Genomic DNA, 18,909 nt, shown 5'->3' on the forward strand with positions numbered 1-18,909 from the left:
GTAATGTTGAGCATATTGACGGGCTTATTGGACATTCATAGGTCCTCTTTGGAGAAATGTTTATTCAAATCTTTTGTCCAGTTTTGAATTGGGTTTTTTGTTGTTGAGTTTTAGAAGTTCTCTGTAATATTCTGGATATTTATTACTTATCGAGTATATGATTTGCAAATATTTTCTCCCATTCTTTGGATTGCATTTTTACTCTTGTTGATAGAGTCTTTGGATGAACAAACTTCTTTTAATTTTCAAGAAATCCAATTTGTCTGTTTTTGTTACCTATACTCTTGATGTCATAGCCAAGAAATCTTTGCCAAATCCAATGATGTGAAGTTTTTGTCCCGTGTTTTCTTCTAAGCATTTTGTTGTTTTAAGTCTTACATTAGGTCTTTGATCCATTTGAGTTAATTTTTGTCTGTGGTGTTAGGTAAGGGTCTGATTTTATTTGTTTGCATGTGGATATTCAGTTTTCTTAGCACCATTTGTCGAAAAGGCAGTCCTTTCCCCATTAAATAGTCTTGGCACCCTTGTCAAATATCATTTGACCCTATAAACAAGGGTTTCTTTCTGGAATCTCCCTTGTATTCCATTGGTCTTCATGTCTGTCTTTATGCCAGTATCACATGGCTTTGACCACTGTAGCTTTGAAGCAGTTCTTGAAATCAGGAAGTGTAAGTTCTCCAGTTTGTTCTTTTTCAAGATTTTTTTTTTGGTGGGGGGACTATTCAAGAATCCTTGAGATTCCATATGAATTTTAGGGTAGGTTTTTCCTGTTTCTGCAGAAAATGTCCTTGGGATTTTGATAGGAATTGCCCTGAATTTGGGCAGTATTGATATTTTAACAAAATTCAGTCTTCCAATCCATGAACATGGCATGTGTTTCCATTTATTTATGTCTTTAATTTCTTTCAGCAATGTATAAAACTATAAAAACTATAAAAGTTTTCATTGTACAAGTCTTTTACCTCTTTGGTTTAGTTGATTCCTATATATTTTATTCTTTTAAATGCTATTGTAAATGGAATTGTTCTTGTAATTTCCTTTTCAGCTTATTCACTGTTAGTGTATAGAAATACAACTGACTTGTGTGTGTTGACTTTGTGTTCTGCCACTTTGCTGAATTCATTAGCTCTAACGGTTTTTATTTTTCTATTTTGGTGTGTGTAAAATCTTTAGAGATTTTACATCTAAGATCATATCACCTCCAGAGATAATTGCATTTTTTCCTTTCCAATTTGATTGTCTTTTCCTTTTCCTTTTTCCTTACCTAATTGCTCTGGCTAGAATTTCTGTGTTGAATAGAAGTTGTAAAAGTGGACATCCTCTGTACGTCTCAGAGGAAAGCTTTTAGTCTTTTACCGCTGAGTATAATATTTGCTGTGGGGTTTTCATATATGACTTTTTTGGTGTGAGATTTCCTTCTATTCCTGGAATGTTTTTTATCATGAATGTGTATTGAATTTCATCAGATGCTTTTTCTGTATTAGTTGAGATGATCGTGTGGGTTTTTTCCTTCGTTCTGATACTGTGGTGTATTACATTGATTAACTTATGTATGTTGAGTCATCTTTGCATTCTTTCCAGTGGAATCCTTGCATCCCAGTTGGAAATGGTATATAATAAGTCTTTTAATATGCTGCTGAATTCTGTTTGCTAGTTTTTTGTCGAGGATATTTAGAGTAACTGTAGCCTCATAGAATGAGTTAGGAAGTGTTCTCTTCAGTGTTTTGAAGAAATTTGAGAAGAAGTGATATCAGTTCATCTTTGTTTGGTAGAATTCACCAGGGGAGGTGTCAGATCCAGGACTTTTCTTCATTGGGAGATTTTTGATTACTATTCTCCTTACCAGTTATAGGTCTATTCAGAGCTTGTATTTCTTTGTGATTTAGTTTTGTTTCTAGGAATTTATCTATTTCATCTAGATTATCCAAAGTGTTGGTATACAGTTGATGAGTCTTTTCTCTTGCTGCTTTCAAGATTCTCTGTGTCTTTTGACTTTTAAAAGTTTGATTATAAAGTATGCCTATTGGTCTTTTAAGTTTGTCTCATTCAGAGTTTGTTAAACTTCTTCAACATTTATATTCCTGTCTTTCATCACATTTGGCAAGTTTTCAGCCATTATTTCTTCGAATATTCTCTCTGCCCTTTTCTCTCTTCTCCTGAGATCTCACAGCGCACATGTTGGTCTCTTGACGGTGTCTCACAGTGCCCTTAGTCTCTGTTCGCTTTTGGTCTATCTGTTTTCTTTCTATCCTTCCAACTTGATAATTTTTATGTCCTGTCTTAGAGTTGGCAGATTCTTTCTTCTGCTTGCTCAAGTTTGTGTTAGTGAATTTTTCATTTCAGTTATTGTACTTTTCAGCTCCAGAATTTCTTTTTGGTTTGTTTTTAGGTTTCTATTTCTTTATTCTTATTTCCATTTTATTCAGAGATTGTTTTCTTGACTTTGTCCCCATCTTCCTTTAGTTCTTTGAGCATCTTTTAGACAGCTGCTTTAATATTTTTGTCTAATATATCTGCCATCAGGTGTTTTTAGGAATAATTTTTGTTGATTTAGGTTTTTTTTTTTTTTTAAATGGCCATACTTTCCTCATGCTTTGTATGCCTTATGATCTTTTGTTGAAAACTGGATATTTGATTTTAATAATGTGGTAATTTTGGAAATCAGATTTTCTTTCTTCCTAGAATTTGATTTTTTTTTAATTGTCATTTTTGTTTTTTTTGACTGTTGTAGACAGTCTCCATGCAGAAGGTCAGCCTGAGATATAGATGTTAGGTCTCTTCAGGTCTTTTCTGAGTCTTCCCCTCAGCATATTCAGTCACTTTCTGATTTTTCCCTGTACATGAAGTAGTTTTTGAATGTACTAGTGTTTAGTGTCTGGCTCCCAAAAGGGGGAAAAAGGAAAATGAAGGGGACATAAAAGAGCACTGGCTCGCTCGCTCTCTCTCTTTTTTCAAATATTTCTTTATTTGTCTGTGTTGGGTCTTAGTTGCAGCATGTAGGATCCTTTGTTGGGGCTCAAGGGCTTAGTTGCCCCGTGGCATGTGGAATCCTGGTTCCCCCGCCAGGGATAAAACCCACGTCCCCTGAGTTGCAAGGTGGACTCTCAACCACTGGACGAGCAGGGAAGTTTCGGGCACTGGTTATTTAAGGCCCCTAGCAGTCCCTTCAGCTGGAGGATGAGGGACTTGCACCAGGGGGAGGAGGTGTAACAACTGTAGCTGTCTGCCTCTTTGTCCACACCTGTATGATCAGAAACAGCAGTCAGTGATCAGAGCACAGGTCCCCAGTATTTGAAGGACAGGGTTGTTTCTGTCCACCTTGGCTTCCATAGCCTGTGTGTGAAGAGCCTGTGCACAGTGCGGTGGGGCTGCAGCGGTGGGGCTGCATATGACTTGAGCTGGCAGATGGAGAGCTGTTGCTCTACTCCCAAGTAAAATTGACCATCAATAAGTGATAGTCACTCGGTCGTGTCCGACTCTTTGCGACTCCACGGACTGTAGCCGCCAGGCTCCTCTGTCCATGGAATTCTCCAGGCGAGAATACTGGAGTGACTTGCCATTTCCTTCTCCAGGGAAAATTGCCTGTAATCAACCACAGTTAGTCTTCAAAGTCTGTCCATGGAACTTGCACGCTTTCAGTAGATTCCCAAGTTCCAGTATAGTTACACTAGGCAGATTCTGCCAGTGCAATTGTTGTCTAATTGGAGACACAGATTCCTAGTACTTGCTACTCTACTGTCTTCCCAGAACCCTCTTCTGTAAGGCAATTTTCTTTTTTAACACTACGGGAATATCCTGTTTTAGAATAATCTCTTTTCCAATGGTTTTAACATACATTTATGATTCTGGGCTGTATCAATTATTGTATTACTGTTTGTAAAATGAAATATATTTTCTAATTGCTTCATTTTAGGAAGTAATTATTTTGAGATTCTGCTGCCTAAAAATATCTTTATCCTTATAGTTGGTTGGCCATAGAATTTTAGGTTTGAAATAATTTTCTTTCAGATTTTGAAAGCATTGTTTCACTACCTTCAGGCTTCCATAATTTTTTTCAGGCTGTTAGGTATGAAGGGTATTCTGATGCTTGCTCCTTTGTATGTGACCTTTTTTTTTTCTCTCTGGAGGCTTGTGGAATCTTTTCTTTGTCTTCATTTTTTAAAAATTTTAGTGATGTCACTTGGTGCCTGTCTGTTTTTGTTTGTTGTAATAGACCTTTGATGGGCCTTCTTAATCTGAGCATTATGCCTTTCAATTTTAGGAAGTTTATTGACTTACTACATCAGTTTTAGCTTTCTATATTTTGTTCTGTTCTTACTTTTGAGAGTGTTGCTTCTTCATATGGGCTTCCCTGGTGGCTCAGACGGTAAAGAATCTGATTGCAATGTAGGAGACCTAGTTTTGATCCCTGGGTAGGGGAGATCCCTAGAAAAGGGACTGGCAACCGACTCCAGTATTCTTGCCTGGGAAATCCCGTGGACAGAGGAGCCTGGTGGGCTACATACAGTCCATGGGGTTGCAAAGTGTTGGACGCTGCTGAGTGACTAACACTTTCATACTTTCTTCTTCATATTTTGGACCTTCTGAATAGATTCTCTAGTACTTATCTTTTTTCTCTTATTGTTCATTCTTTTTTCTTTTTGTTCTGATTTATGAAAGATATTTCTTTATCTTCTAATTTTTGTACTGAGTTTTCATTGCTGTGGTTGTATTTTTAACTTACAAGAACTCTTTCTTGTTCTTTAAATATTTCCTTTAAAAATATCCCATGTGTTTCATGTAAGTAATATCTTAGTTCTCTCAGGATAATGATAGTCCTTTAAAATTAAACATTTTAATTTTGTGTTGAATTTTGAAGTGATTTTTAGATTTACAGGAAAGTTGCAAATAGCATACATAAGATTCCTGAATACCCTCCACCAAGCTTCCGTCAGTGTTAATATCTTGTATAATTACAGTACTTTTGTCAAAACTAAGAAGTTAACATTGGTTTAGTAATATTAAACTATAGATTTAATTTAGATTTCTCCAGTTTATTGTTCCAGGATCTAATCGAAGAAACTGCATGCATTTAGTCGTGATGTCTCTTTAGTCTCCCTTGATCTGTGTGGTTTCTTAGTCTTTCTTTTCTTTTTTTTTAAAATGATCTTGACAGTTTTGAAGAAAACTGTTTAAGTATTTTGTCCTTTAATTCAAATTTGTCTGATGTTTTCTCGTGATTATTCTAAGGTTATGTGTTTATAGGAAAAATACCACAGAAGTTAGGTTGCCTTCCTGCCTCCCCTCCCCTAATTAAAATTTTTTTGTATTGCATAATCTCTTTAAGTTGCATTGTTTTCTACAGGTAGTCATTATTTAAAAAAAGAATCCTTTCATGTTTTTCTCAGACATCTAGTAATCCTTAATTGACTGCTAAACTTTAAGAGAGGGGATTGAAAAACTAATCCAAGATTATGAAAATGTGAATGAGGCTCATTGACTGTTTATTTCACTGTGGGGTGATCTGACTGGGCATTTTAATTTGGGATCTCTATGTTCTTTGTTGTTGTTCAACTTGAGGCTTTTTTTTTTTTTCCTTTCATTCATCTGGTTAGATTCTGCAAAGAATGATCCTTCAGTTTCCTTTTTGGAGGGTGAAAATTGGGGAGAGAAGGCTGGGAAGTCTTACTCGATGTGTTTACTTAAGAGAAGACTCTACACATGGACATCACCAGATGGTCAACACCAAAATCAGATTGATTATATTCTTTGCAGCCAAAGATAGAGAAGCTCTATACAGTCAACAAAAACAAGACCAGGAGCTGACTGTGGCTCAGATCATGAACTCCTTATTACCAAATTCAGACTTAAATTGAAGAAAGTAGGGAAAACCACTAGACCATTCAGGTATGACCTAAATCAAATCCCTTATGATTATACAGTGGAAGTGAGAAATAGATTTAAGGGCTTAGATCTGATAGATAGAGTGCCTGATGAACTGTGGAATGAGGTTCCTGACATTGTACAGGAGATAGGGATCAAGACCATCCCCATGGAAAAGAAATGCAAAAAAGCCAAATGGCTGTCTGGGGAGGCCTTACAAATAGCTGTGAAAACAAGAGAAGTGAAAATCAAAGGAGAAAAGGAAATATATAAGCATCTGAATGCAGAGTTCCAAAGAATAGCAAGAAGAGATGAGAAAGCCTTCCTCAGCGATCAATGCAAAGAAATAGAGGAAAACAACAGAATGGGAAAGACTAGAGATCTCTTCAAGAAAATTAGAGATACCAAGGGGACATTTTATGCAAAGATGGGCTCGATAAAGGACAGAAATGGTATGGACCTAACAGAAGCAGAAGATATTAAGAAGAGGTGGCAAGAATACACAGAAGAACTGTAGAAAAAAGATCTTCACGACCAAGATAACCACGACAGTGTGATCACTGACCTAGAGCCAGACATCCTGGAATGTGAAGTCAAGTGGGCCTTAGAAAGCATCACTATGAACAAAGCTAGTGGAGGTGATGGAATTCCAGTTGAGCTATTTCAAATCCTGAAAGATGATTCTGTGAAAGTGCTGCACTCAATATGCCAGCAAATTTGGAAAACTCAGCAGTGGCCACAGGACGGGAAAAGGTCAGTTTTCATTCCAATCCCAAAGAAAGGCAATGCCAAAGAATGCTCAAACTACCGCACAATTGCACTCATCTCACACGCTAGTAAAGTAATGCTCAAAATTCTCCAAGCCAGGCTTCAGCAATACGTGAACTGTGAACTTCCTGATGTTCAAGCTGGTTTTAGAAAAGGCAGAGGAACCAGAGATCAAATTGCCAACATCTGCTGGATCATAGAAAAAGCAAGAGAGTTCCAGAAAAACATCTATTTCTGCTTTATAGACTATGCCAAAGCCTTTGACTGTGTGGATCACAATAAACTGTGGAAAATTCTTCAAGAGATGGGAATACCAGATCACCTGACCTGCCTCTTAAGAAATTTGTATGCAGGTCAGGAAGCAACAGTTAGAACTGGACATGGAACAACAGACTGGTTCCAAATAGGAAAAGGAGTTCGTCAAGGCTGTGTATTGTCACCCTGCTTATTTAACTTATATGCAGAGTACATCCTGAGAAACGCTGGGCTGGAAGAAACACAAGCTGGAATCAAGATTGCCGGGAGAAATATCAATAACCTCAGATATGCAGATGACACCACCCTTATGGCAGAAAGTGAAGAGGAACTAAAGAGCCTCTTGATGAAAGTGAAAGTGGAGAATGAAAAAGTTGACTAAAGCTCAACATTCAGAAAACGAATATCATGGCATCTGGTCCCATCACTTCACGGGATGGGGAAACAGTGGACACAGTGTTAGACTTTATTTTTCTGGGCTCCAAAATCACTGCAGATGGTGACTGCAGCCATGAAATTAAAAGACGCTTACTCGTTGGAAGGAAAGTTATGACCAACCTAGATAGCATATTAAAAAGCAAAGACATTACTTTGCCAACAAAGGTCCGTCTAGTCAAGGCTACAGTTTTTCCAGTGGTCATGTATGGATGTGAGAGTTGGACTGTGAAGAAGGCTGAGCGCTGAAGAATTGATGCTTTTGAACTATGGTGTTGGAGAAGACTCTTGAGAGTCCTTTGGACTGCAAGGAGATCCAACCAGTCCATTCTGAAGGAGATCAGCCCTGGGATTTCTTTGGAAGGACTGATGCTAAAGCTGAAACTCCAGTACTTTGGCCACCTCATGCGAAGAGTTGACTCATTGGAAAAGACTGATGCTGGGAGGGATTGGGGGCAGGAGGAGAAGGGTTGGACAGAGGATGAGATGGCTGGATAGCATCACTGACTCGATGGACTTGAGTCTGAGTGAACTCCGGGAGTTGGTGATGGACAGAGAGGCCTGGCGTGCTGCGATTCATGGGGTTGCGAAGAGTTGAACATGACTGAACGACTGAACTGAACTGAATGTTCTTTGTTGTTGTTCTACTTGAGGCTTTTTTTTTTTTTTCCTTTCATTCATCTGGTTAAATTCTGCAAAGAATGATCCTTCAGTTTCCCTCTTGGAGGGTGAAAATTGGGGAGGGAAGGCTGGGAAGTCTTACTCAATGTGTTTACTTAATCTCTCCACTTTCATTATGGTATCTTCCCTTTTACTGTTGCCAGCATCCCTCAGCCTAGAAACCCTCCATTTTACTCTCTAGCGAAAAAATCTTCAGTCTCTTATCAGGATGGCAGAGCAGCAGGCACCTGGGTTTACAGTTGGGGACAAAATCTGAGGATCTGAAGCTTCTGAGATAGAATTTCATCCAATCCTCTTTATAGTTCCATCTTTCACTTCCACTTCCTGAACATTTTAGAGATTCTATGATATAAATTATACTGATTCTGTGTTTACTACAGTGGGTCGTGATTTCATTTTCTTGGGTCTGTGTAGTCATTTATCACTCTTCCATCTCTCTTTCAAGAAAATTATCCTGCTGTAGTCTCCCCTGACTTTTTTGGGGGGGAGGAAGGAAGAGGTGACTTTCTTTGGCTTATGCTTGTAAAAGTTTTTCTTTCCTTTTGTTTTAATGGGATTTTCAAGCAGGAGCAAAAGTGGATATGCATTCAACTTAACATCCTTATCCAGAAGTTAGGCAAGTCTTCTTTAAAGATTTCTTGAAAGGTGCAGAAATTTGCACCAGCTACCTCCTTGATAAATAATCTAAATCCCTAGACTGAGAAATGAAGACTAGGACAGATAAGTACACCGTATTATTTTCTCTGACTATTATATCCTAAAGCGATCTGTTCCTGTTTACCAAAAGCAAACAAAATAACCACCCCCCCCCCCCAAACAAACAAACAACAACCCCAAAGTCTCCCGCTGGCTCTGGAAGGAAATGGCCTCAAATTCTTGCAACCATTCAGATGTGCTGTATGCTAAGTCATTTCAGTTGTGTCTGACTCTGTGTGACCCCCTGGATTGTAGCCCACCAGGCTCCTCTGTCCATGGGATTCTCCAGGCAAGAATACTGCGTTAGTTGCCATTTCCTACTCCAGGGTATCTGCCCGACCCAGGGATTGAACCCGTGTCTCTTGTGTCTCCTGCATTGGCAGGTGGGTTCTTTACCACTAGCACCACTTGGGAGGGACATTCAGATGTAGTATTTCTCATAAATCTTATTCTACCTAGGTCTTTATTCAATGGTTTCTTCTACATGGAATTCCTTCCTTTGTCTCCCTCCTTGATTTTCTTCTTAGTTAATCCTTGCTAATGCCTTCCCACTCCAGAAAGTCTTCTTTGATCCCTGCCCTCATCATTATCACCTCCAGGTTTGTGTTTCCTTACCTTCTCTTGTGTTTCCACACCTAGCAACTATTATACTACTGTAATTGTTTATTTAGGTGTCCACAGCCACTTTGCCAGGGACCAAATCTTATTTATCTTTGAATATATTGTCATTTATCTCACTAGTCGGAACACAAGTGCTTGTCATTTTAAAATTCAGATCTTGCAGGAAAATAAAATGTGGCTTAAAAAAAATTGTATAGGGACTTCCGTGGTGGTCCAGCGGTTAAGAATCTGCCTTGCAATGCAGAGGACACTAGTTCGATCCCTGGTTGGGGAGCTAAGATCCCGTATGCTGCAGAGCAGCTAAGCCTGAGTACCACGACTACTGAGCCTGCACTCAAGAGTCCATGAGCCGCAGCTGCTGAAGCCTGCGCACCACAACTGAAGCCTCTGTGCGCTGCAGCGAGAATCCCGAGTGCTGCAAGTAAGACCTGACGCAGCCAAATAAGTAAATCAGTTAATTAAAAAAGAACTGTATAACCCTCATGGATATTGAATTAATACCAAAATCCTTTTATGTGCTAAGTTGTGTCTGACTCTCTGAGACCCCGTAGACCGTAGCCCACCAGGCTCCTCTGTCCTTGGGATTTTCCAGGCAAGGATACTGGAGTGAAGAGTTCATTAATAGAATGATAAAAATGACCAAGAAAATTCAGTAATTATTTTTGATTAAAATTTCAGTGAAGTTACTATGGCTTAAAAAGGCAAGGGTAGGCTGTGTTAGCTTGGATACTTTTATCAGTCACTGTGAAAACTAATTGCTGCCTCTTTATTAGAATTGCTGGGAAAATACAATGTCATTTGAGTTCAAGAACATGTTTCGTAAGTTTGGCAAAGTCTGTTCTGTTTTATTTAGAGAAATGTCTAAATAAGTGCATTAGCTATAGTTAGCTTTACCTCATTTTTTTCAGGGACATAGGGTACAGTTTGGGAGCCTTCTGCAAATATTTTCAGGTCCCCAAATAAAAGTTTAAGAATATCGACAGGTGATCTTTGAATGACAGGGGTTTGGACTGCGTGGGTCCACTTATATGTGGACTATTTTCAGTAGTAAATACTGTAATTACTATGGGAACCAAGGTTGGTCACATCTGTGGATGCTGAATCTTGGATTTGGAGGAACTGCATATATAGAGGGCCCCCTCCAAGTGATATGCGACTTTTTGACTGTGCGGAGGGTTGGCACCCCTAACCCCTGCTGTTGTTCAAGAGTCAACTATGTGTATTTTTAAATAAAAGAAAATTTGACCTTGCTAACATTTGACATAATGAAGTATTTATTTGGCTAAGTAGAATGTTCTACAGCTCTATTTGGGGAAAGGCCTTCTTTTAGAGGTGATAAGACAGCAGCTGTATGAGCCTTCTCGAGGGCTCAACTCCATTCTTTGACCACTTAGAGAAAAAAGTCTAAGCCTATTTCATGGCAAGGCTTTAGGGTTCCCAAACTTGTGTGCAAGCAAAATTTGGGTGAGCATGAATTTTTGTCAGAAAAAGGTCCTTAGCTTTTATCAGATTTCTGGTAGTATCTTGACTTAAGAAACTTTAAGAGCTATTGGTTTAGGTACTTCACCCACTGCATTTGCTAGAGAGGATAAAGTGGAGGGGGCAGTTTGAAGATTAATTGTGACTTTAAGATTTAACTTTTTGGGGAGTTCCCTGGAGGTCCAGTGGTTAGGACTCAGGGTTTTCACTGAGGACATGGGTTCAATCCCTGGCCGGGGAAATAAGATCTTGCAAGCCAGGAGGTGTGGCCAAAAAAAAAAAAGGACTTAACTTTTTGGACTCAACCATAATAAGATGTTGTTAACATTATGAAATATATGTAATTGATACAAAAATTTACAAAGCAGTATTTATCCTTATAGTATGGTGCACTGTTAACCATTTCTTTTTAAAAAATACTTATTTTTTTTATCTTGTAATATATATTGTTTGGCTGCATTGGGTCTTAGTTGTGGCGTGCAGGATCTTTTGTGTCTTGCGGATCCATGGCGCACAGATTCTATGGCTGCAGCACATAGTCTCAATAGTTGCGGAGTTGTGGTGCAAGGGCTTAGTTGCTCCTTGGCGTGTGGGGTCTTAGTTCCCTGAGCAGGAATCGAATCCCCTGCGTTGCGAGGTGGATTCCTCACCACTGGACCACCAGGGGAGCCCCAGCATTTTCTGTTCCACTTGATCTTTAAAATGTTGGTTGTAACTCCCTACATTAATGTCTTCGTATTCTGATTGTTGGTTAGCTCACGTTTGAAACACAGTGCATCACCGTTTGTAAAAGCCTTTCCGTTTTCTCAGTCCTCACAGCAGTCCCATGAGGTACATGTGACTTCTTTTTATCTTCGCAGATGAGGCTCCTCGGAGACGCTTAGTGACTTGTTCCGGTGCGCTGCCAGTATGTGGTAGGGTCAGGCTGTTATCTTGGCCCTTGGTTTTGACTCCTTTGTTTACATCCTGCCTCTTTTCACTGCCTTCTTCACCATAATTGTAGGGAATAATACTAGCTCAGACTACACAATCGGGTAATCCTAACTTGAGACTTGGTATACCTGCACTGTCCCCAGTCCTCCTGTTTGTCATTTGGGGTCTTCTCTTTGAGCGTCTGGATTTTCCTATCTGTATAAAGAGGTTGTTTCCTTCTTTTTTCTTCTGTACTCTAGAGCAATGATTTTCAAGCCTAGATTTATTTACTTACTTTATAATTTTTTTAATTGATTTTTGGCTGTGCTGGATCTTCACTGCTGTGCAAGGACTTTCTCTAGTGGTGGAGAGTGGGGGCTACTCTCTAATTGCAGTGCACAGGCTTCTCATTGCGGTGGCTTCTCTTGTTGCAGGAGCAGAGGATTCAGGGCATGCAGGCTTTAGTAGTTGGGGCTCACAGGCCTAGTTCCCCCAAGGCACGTGGGACCTTCCCAGACCAGGGATGGAATCCACGTCCCCTGCATTGCAAGGTGTATTCTTAACCTCAGGACCACCAGGAAAGCCCCAAGCCCAGATTTATAAGAGGTTCAGTCAGTCGTGGAACTTAATACTCAGATTTCTGGTTCTCTAGCAGGGATTCTGGTTCAGAAGATCTGAAATGGACTTTAGACATAATATATATATTTTTTGTTTGTTTTTTAAATAATTTTTTAAATTGAAGTATAGTTGATGTTCAATATTATATACAATATTATATATAGGTGTACAATATAGAGTCAACAGTTTTTAAAGGTTATACTTCATTTACGGTTACTATAAAATATTGGTTATAGTCCCTGTGTTACACAATATATCCTTGTAGCTTATTTTATGCAAAATAGTTTGTGCCTCTTAATCCCCTACCCCTTTATTGTTCCTCCCCGCCTTCTCCCTCCCTACCAGTAATCACTGGTCTTTTCTCTGTATGTGTGAATCTGCCTTTTTGTCGTTGTTGTTGTTATATTCACTTCCTAGTTTGTTGTATTTTTAGATTCCACATGTAACTGGAATCATACAATATCTGCCATTCTCTGCCTGACTTATTTCACTTAATACCCTCCAAATCCATCTGTGTTTTTGCAAATGGCAAAATTTCATTTTTTATGGCTAATATTACATTGTATAAATACACCCCATCTTCTTGATCCATTTATTTGTTTAAAAAAAAAAAAAACCCACAGGTGATTGTTACATGTAGTCAAAGTTGAGAATTTCTACCCTGAATACATTATAATTGTTGGGCAAAGAAGGAAACTGAGTATTTGGGAAATAGCTAGAGATTCTTAGCTCCCTTAGTTTAGGGACTTGATAATTAGAGACCTGTCCTCTCCTTGGCTCCCAACCTTTGTGGAAACATAATCAGAGCCTGAGTGAATTGTAGAGAATCTAGTGGTTCTCTTGTCCCCACTGCCTCCTTTTTGATGAAATATTGGGAGTCATAGGGTCAGAATGTGTCCATCGAGACACACAGTTGGAAAAGGCACCTTGTGGAATGGTAAGCTTGGATTACTGTTTAATACTTTTCATGAATAATAAAGTCTTTGAATGTATAATGTTTTTGATTTACAGATTTAAACAATCAACTGAACTTTGAACTTCAAGTTAATAAATAGTATATTTGACCAGAAAAATGATACTTTGAGTATTTAGTTTTATACTAAGATGAACAAAACAGCAATTGATAAAATTTGAGTTTCTTAAAAAAAAAAAAAAACAAACACTTCAAATCTCTCTCTTTCTCTCTTTAGTTCTTTTTGGAAGTGGATATCTGCTCAGACAATAAGAATTATAAGAGGTCAGTTACAAATAATGCTCTTTCATGTGTACAATGTGTTAAAAGTTTTATGTTCATGTGCTGAAATAAGGAATTGTAGACTTTCATGTTAAAAGTTGCCTTCCACAAAAGAATATAAGCAGATTGAGAGGGGGTAGCCTGAAGTGGAGGAGACTGACAGTGGTGGGAATCCACCACCTTTTCTCCTTAATTCCGGCTGGAATCACTGGACATGGGATGGGCGGTGGAGTAGCTTCTAGAGTGTCTGGCAGCTACTCAGTAATTTTCCATACACGACTTCTCTTTTCTGTGGTTTGTAGGCTTGTCGCCTGAGAATACCGCTCAAGTAGAGTTGCCGGTTGGTGGACAGGCTTTTAAGATGTTGACTCTTAGCTGCTTTCAGTCTCTGGAACCTATAGGGAAGGCTTTCTTCATGTTCATAGCTTGGAAAGAACAATTTGAAGTTGACCATGTGGAGCCTTTCATTTATTTAGCCCTTTCGTTTTCTTCTCCCTTGGAATCAGAGAATTGGTCGTTTCTCAATAGGATGTTGTGTGTGTGTGTTCAGTTATCTAATTTTGCTTAGACTATAAACTAGAATCTGTCCCTGAGTGCCTTACTTATTTCTCTTGTGAAGAAGGCAACTATCATTTTCTGTGTTAGTTGAGATGGAATTTGGAAATTTTTTTTAATCTAGTATTTTTAAACTTGATTAGTCACTGCTCTAAAAATATGAAAGCAGCAGCCTTTTTGCTGCTGTACCTGTTGGTGTTCTTCAGAGTGGTAAATCTGTTATAGTTTTTCCCTCTCTCCTTCTCTTCCTTTTCCCCTTATATCTTTTTTTCTTTTTAATGACTTGGGTTTTTTTGAAAACCAAGCATTCTGGAAATAAGCCTCTTTATAAAATTTGGAGATACTAAAATTTTTTTTTAAAAAAAGAAACCTGATATTCTAAAGGAGAAATGTATAGGGAATTTATTTAATTTATTTTTGGCCATACTACACAGCTTGAGGAATCTTGGTTCCCAGACCAGGGATCAAACCTGGGCTTCTTGCAGTGGAAGCATGGAGTCATTTAACTACTGGACTGCCAGGGAAGCCCCCTGTGTAGTGAATTTAGACATCAAGTTTTTCCTGTCACATGATGCTTTTATATTAATATTTGATTCTGGTTTTTAAAATGAAAAACTAAGTAATCCCCAGCTCACTTTTAGGAAATGTCTATAGGTAATTTCTAGCATTCCTGCCAAATTTTTATTATTGTTCCATTCTTCTAGCACAGTGGATTTCAAATTTCAGGACTTGTTAAAAAATGGATTACTGTGCCCTGACACGTGGGTTTAGGTATGGTCACCTAGTCCGTGGCAGAGCCCCGTGATGTGGTTACTGTGGCTGTTGTCATGGTCCAGCAGCCACACGTGGAGAACCACTGCTCTAGCGTTTGCAGATCCTGTTTTGTTTCTGTAAATGAATAAGCTCTGATTCATAACTTACACAAAGCTAATGGTGCATCTGTGGTTTTAACATATTTAGTGATGATTCTCAAATATTTTAAAATCTTGATGTTTCATTATCTACTGTCAAAGAACACTTTTATCCATCAAAGTGGTTTATAGCATATGAAGTTATTAATAATAAGTTTATTACTGTAACTTTCTTAGAGCATCTCAGTATCAGAACTGGGAATCATTTCTCTCAATTAGAATTGTTGGTCAGGCAGTAAGCTGTTCAATACCAATTTGATGTGTAGTTTTGACTTTTTAAAATAGGATTTTTGAAATGACAGAGTAAATATTATTTCATTTACTTTTTGCTTTTATTATTGTTATCATCTTTGAGCTATGTTTTGATCTTTGTTAATTAGTTTGTTAGCAGTTGATAACATCTACTCTTGACTAGTAAGGCCCTGTATCTAGAAAACTTATACCTAATTGAGATAACACTTCCGTAATTGTAATTATAGATTTTAAATTTGATAGTAGATTCACTTTCTCGCTATCATGTCAGCAGTCAGCACATTAGAGCCCCAAACAGAGATTTTGGGATGAATTTTTAACATATGTAATTTTAAGAAAAAATTCATGGGAACAAGTAAAGATTTTTTTAAATTAAGAAATACTCATTTGGAATTTGCTTTAAAGCAAACTGTATGTGTGTGTGTGTGTAGTGTATAGTATATATACACATTTAGTTTTCTTTATATATGAATGTACATTTATAAATATATTTCACTTATGTATAATAAATATGTATAGTTTGTTATATATTATTTCACTTAAGTATAATAAATATATACAGTTACATAAAATTCATAGTCTTTCACAGTGTAATATTTGGAACCAGGTTATAGTTGTATACTTAACTTTAAACACCAAGTTTCAAAAGCCCATTGCTGTCCCCAAACCCTTACCCTGCATTCTCTCTAATGAATGTCAGTGTTAGTTGCTTAGTCATATCTGACTCTTTGCAACCTCAAGGTCTATAACCCACCAAGCTTCTCTGTCTGTGAATTTCTCCAGGTAAGAATACTGGAGTGGGTAGACATTCACTTCTCCAGGGGATTGTCCCAACCCAGGGATCAGACCTGGGACTCCTGCATTGCAGGCGGGTTCTTTACCCTTTGAGTTACCAGGGAAGCCCCAGTACTAACAGCTGAAGTCACAATATCACAGCAAGCAGCTTTCACCTACTTGCAAAGATTTCTCCGTTGGTCATTATTAGTTCCTGGACATCACCAAATTTATAGACATTGGGAATGGCTTATAGTTTTTAGAGAGAATGTTCCTTGAGGAAAAGGGAACAGATTTTAATTTTTTTAGGTGTAGTTCCCATGATCTGAATTTTCTTTTAGAAAGCAAAATTCTTGGGACTTCCCTGGTGGTCCGTGGTTAGGACTCTGTGCTGTCAACACAGGAGGCTCGATCCCTGGCCCAGGGAACTAGGATCCCACATGCTGTGTAGTGTGGGCCAAAATTTAAAAAAAAAAGAATTAAGAAAAAAATGAAAGCAAATCCTTGAAAAAGAGTAGCCAAGAACACTAGATTTCAGACTCTGCCTTGCTCCAGGTGCCTGCCAGCTGTGGTGTATTAGGTCTAACTTGTGGCTTTCCTCAGATTATTATTTCCTCAGGTTATTATTCATAAGCTGTTTTTCTCACTTATTCTTTGTCTTCTTATAGCTCTGAGAGCTCATTTTGAAGAAGCAATGGATGAACCTTCTTCCTTGGCCAAACCTCTGGAGCTGAACCAGCACTCCCGATTCATTATTGGCTCCGTGTCTGAAGATAACTCGGAGGATGAGATTAGCAACCTGGTGAAGCTCGACCTGCTGGAGGAGAAGGAGGGCTCTCTGTCGCCAGCCTCGGTCAGCTCAGACACGCTCTCTGACTTGGGCATCTCGAGCCTCCAGGATGGTCTGGCCTTACACATGAGGTAAGTCAGAGAAGCTGAACCTTTTTCTTACTGAGCCTGTCCTATTGGTTTCACTGATCTTGTTCTAGAAAGAGCAAGGATGTTCTGAGTCAAGATTATTTCCCCTTTATCTACATCACTGGACTTAAAGTTTTGATGAGTAAGTGGGAGATGATCTATTTTGCCTGGGGTGCAGGTTTTCAAAAGCATCTTTTCCCAAATGTTTCCTCTCACTGTTCTCTTGTTCTTCTTACGGGGGGTCTTCTAGCGAGACTCAGTAAGTGAGGCTGAGGAATTTCAGTCTCTATTACTTTGACTAATATTGTTATAACTGTCCAGTGACTGATAGGGCGTTTGCAGGGATGGTAGTAATCTGGTAGTAATCTTTCTCTGAACTGCTTGATCATGTCAGGAAGTTATATTCTTTTTTTTTTAGTTTATGGTGGCTGTACAGAGCACAGGCTCTGGAGCACAAGCACAGTAGTTGTGGTGCACAGGCTTACTTTTCCTTTGGCATGTGGCATCTTTGTTCCCTGACCAGGGATCGAACCCGTGTCCTCTGCATTGCAAGGTGGATTCTTAATAACCACTGGATCACCAGTGAAGTCCCAAGGCCAGTCTTTATTGAGGAACAAGGGGTTGTTGTAGAGCTCTCCTTTTCCTCTAGAAACGCAGTTCTCTGGGTATAATTGAGAATGTCCATAAATAACTCCAGAAAGAATGAAAGGATGGAACCAAAGCAAAAACAATACCCAGCTGTGGATGTGACTGGTGATAGAAGCAAGGTCCGATGCTGTAAAGAGCAATATTTCATAGGAACCTGGAATGTCAGGTCCATGAATCAAGGCAAATTGGAAGTGGTGAAACAAGAGATGGCAAGAGTGAATGTCAACATTCTAGGAATCAGCGAACTGAAATGGACTGGAATGGGTGAATTTAACTCAAATGACCATTATATCTACTACTGCGGGCAGGAATCCCTCAGAAGAAATGGAGTGGCCATCATGGTCAACAAAAGAGTCCGAAATGCAGTACTTGGATGCAATCTCAAAAACGACAGAATGATCTCTGTTCGTTTCCAAGGCAAACCATTCAATATCACAGTAATTCAAGTCTATGCCCCAACCAGTAATGCTGAAGAAGCTGAAGTTGAACGGTTCTATGAAGACCTACAGGACCTTTTAGAACTAACACCCAAAAAAGATGTCCTTTTCATTATAGGGGACTGGAATGCAAAAGTAGGAAGTCAAGAAACACCTGGAGTAACAGGCAAATTTGGCCTTGGAATACGGAATGAAGCAGGGCAAAGACTAATAGAGTTTTGCCAAGAAAATGCACTGGTCATAACAAACATCCTCTTCCAAGAACACAAGAGAAGACTCTATACATGGACATCACCAGATGGTCAACACCAAAATCAGATTGATTATATTTTTTGCAGCCAAAGATGGAGAAGCTCTATACAGTCAGCAAAAACAAGACCAGGAGCTGACTGTGGCTCACACCATGAACTCCTTATTGCCAAATTCAGACTTAAATTGAAGAAAGTAGGGAAAACCACTAGACCATTCAGGTATGACCTAAATCAAATCCCTTATGATTATACAGTGGAAGTGAGATAGATTTAAGGGCCTAGATCTGATAGAGTGCCTGATGAACTGTGGAATGAGGTTCGTGACATTGTACAGGAGACAGGGATCAAGACCATCCCCATAGAAAAGAAATGCAAAAAAGCCAAATGGCTGTCTGGGGAGGCCTTACAAATAGCTGTGAAAAGAAGAGGAGCGAAAAGCAAAAGAGAAAAGGAAAGATATAAACATCTGAATGCAGAGTTCCAAAGAATAGCAAGAAGATATGAGAAAGCCTTCTTCAGCGATCAATGCAAAGAAATAGAGGAAAACAACAGAATGGGAAAGACTAGGGATCTCTTCAAGAAAATCAGAGATACCAAAGGAA

General features: G+C 38.8%; 1 protein-coding gene across 9 annotated transcripts in view; it reads left to right on the forward strand.

The window, feature by feature from the left end:
* Window positions 1–18,909, forward strand: part of ACACA (acetyl-CoA carboxylase alpha) — a 286,860-nt gene that overhangs the window by 56,942 nt on the left and 211,009 nt on the right. For 6 of the 9 annotated variants that reach the window (XM_086360402.1, XM_086360403.1, XM_086360410.1 and 3 more), the window contains 2 exons: window positions 13,518–13,564; window positions 16,722–16,974. In XM_086360402.1, the coding sequence (XP_086216528.1) occupies window positions 13,518–13,564; window positions 16,722–16,974 (300 nt within the window). The remainder of the gene's footprint in view (window positions 1–13,517; window positions 13,565–16,721; window positions 16,975–18,909) is intronic. The other 3 variants (XM_086360407.1, XM_086360409.1, XM_086360406.1) reach the window with 1 other exon arrangement.

This window comes from Bos grunniens, chromosome 19 (genome assembly GCF_055505025.1).
Source record: "Bos grunniens cultivar Pamir isolate PY7600 chromosome 19, Bosgru_T2T1.0, whole genome shotgun sequence".
NCBI classification, from domain to species: Eukaryota; Metazoa; Chordata; class Mammalia; order Artiodactyla; family Bovidae; genus Bos; species Bos grunniens.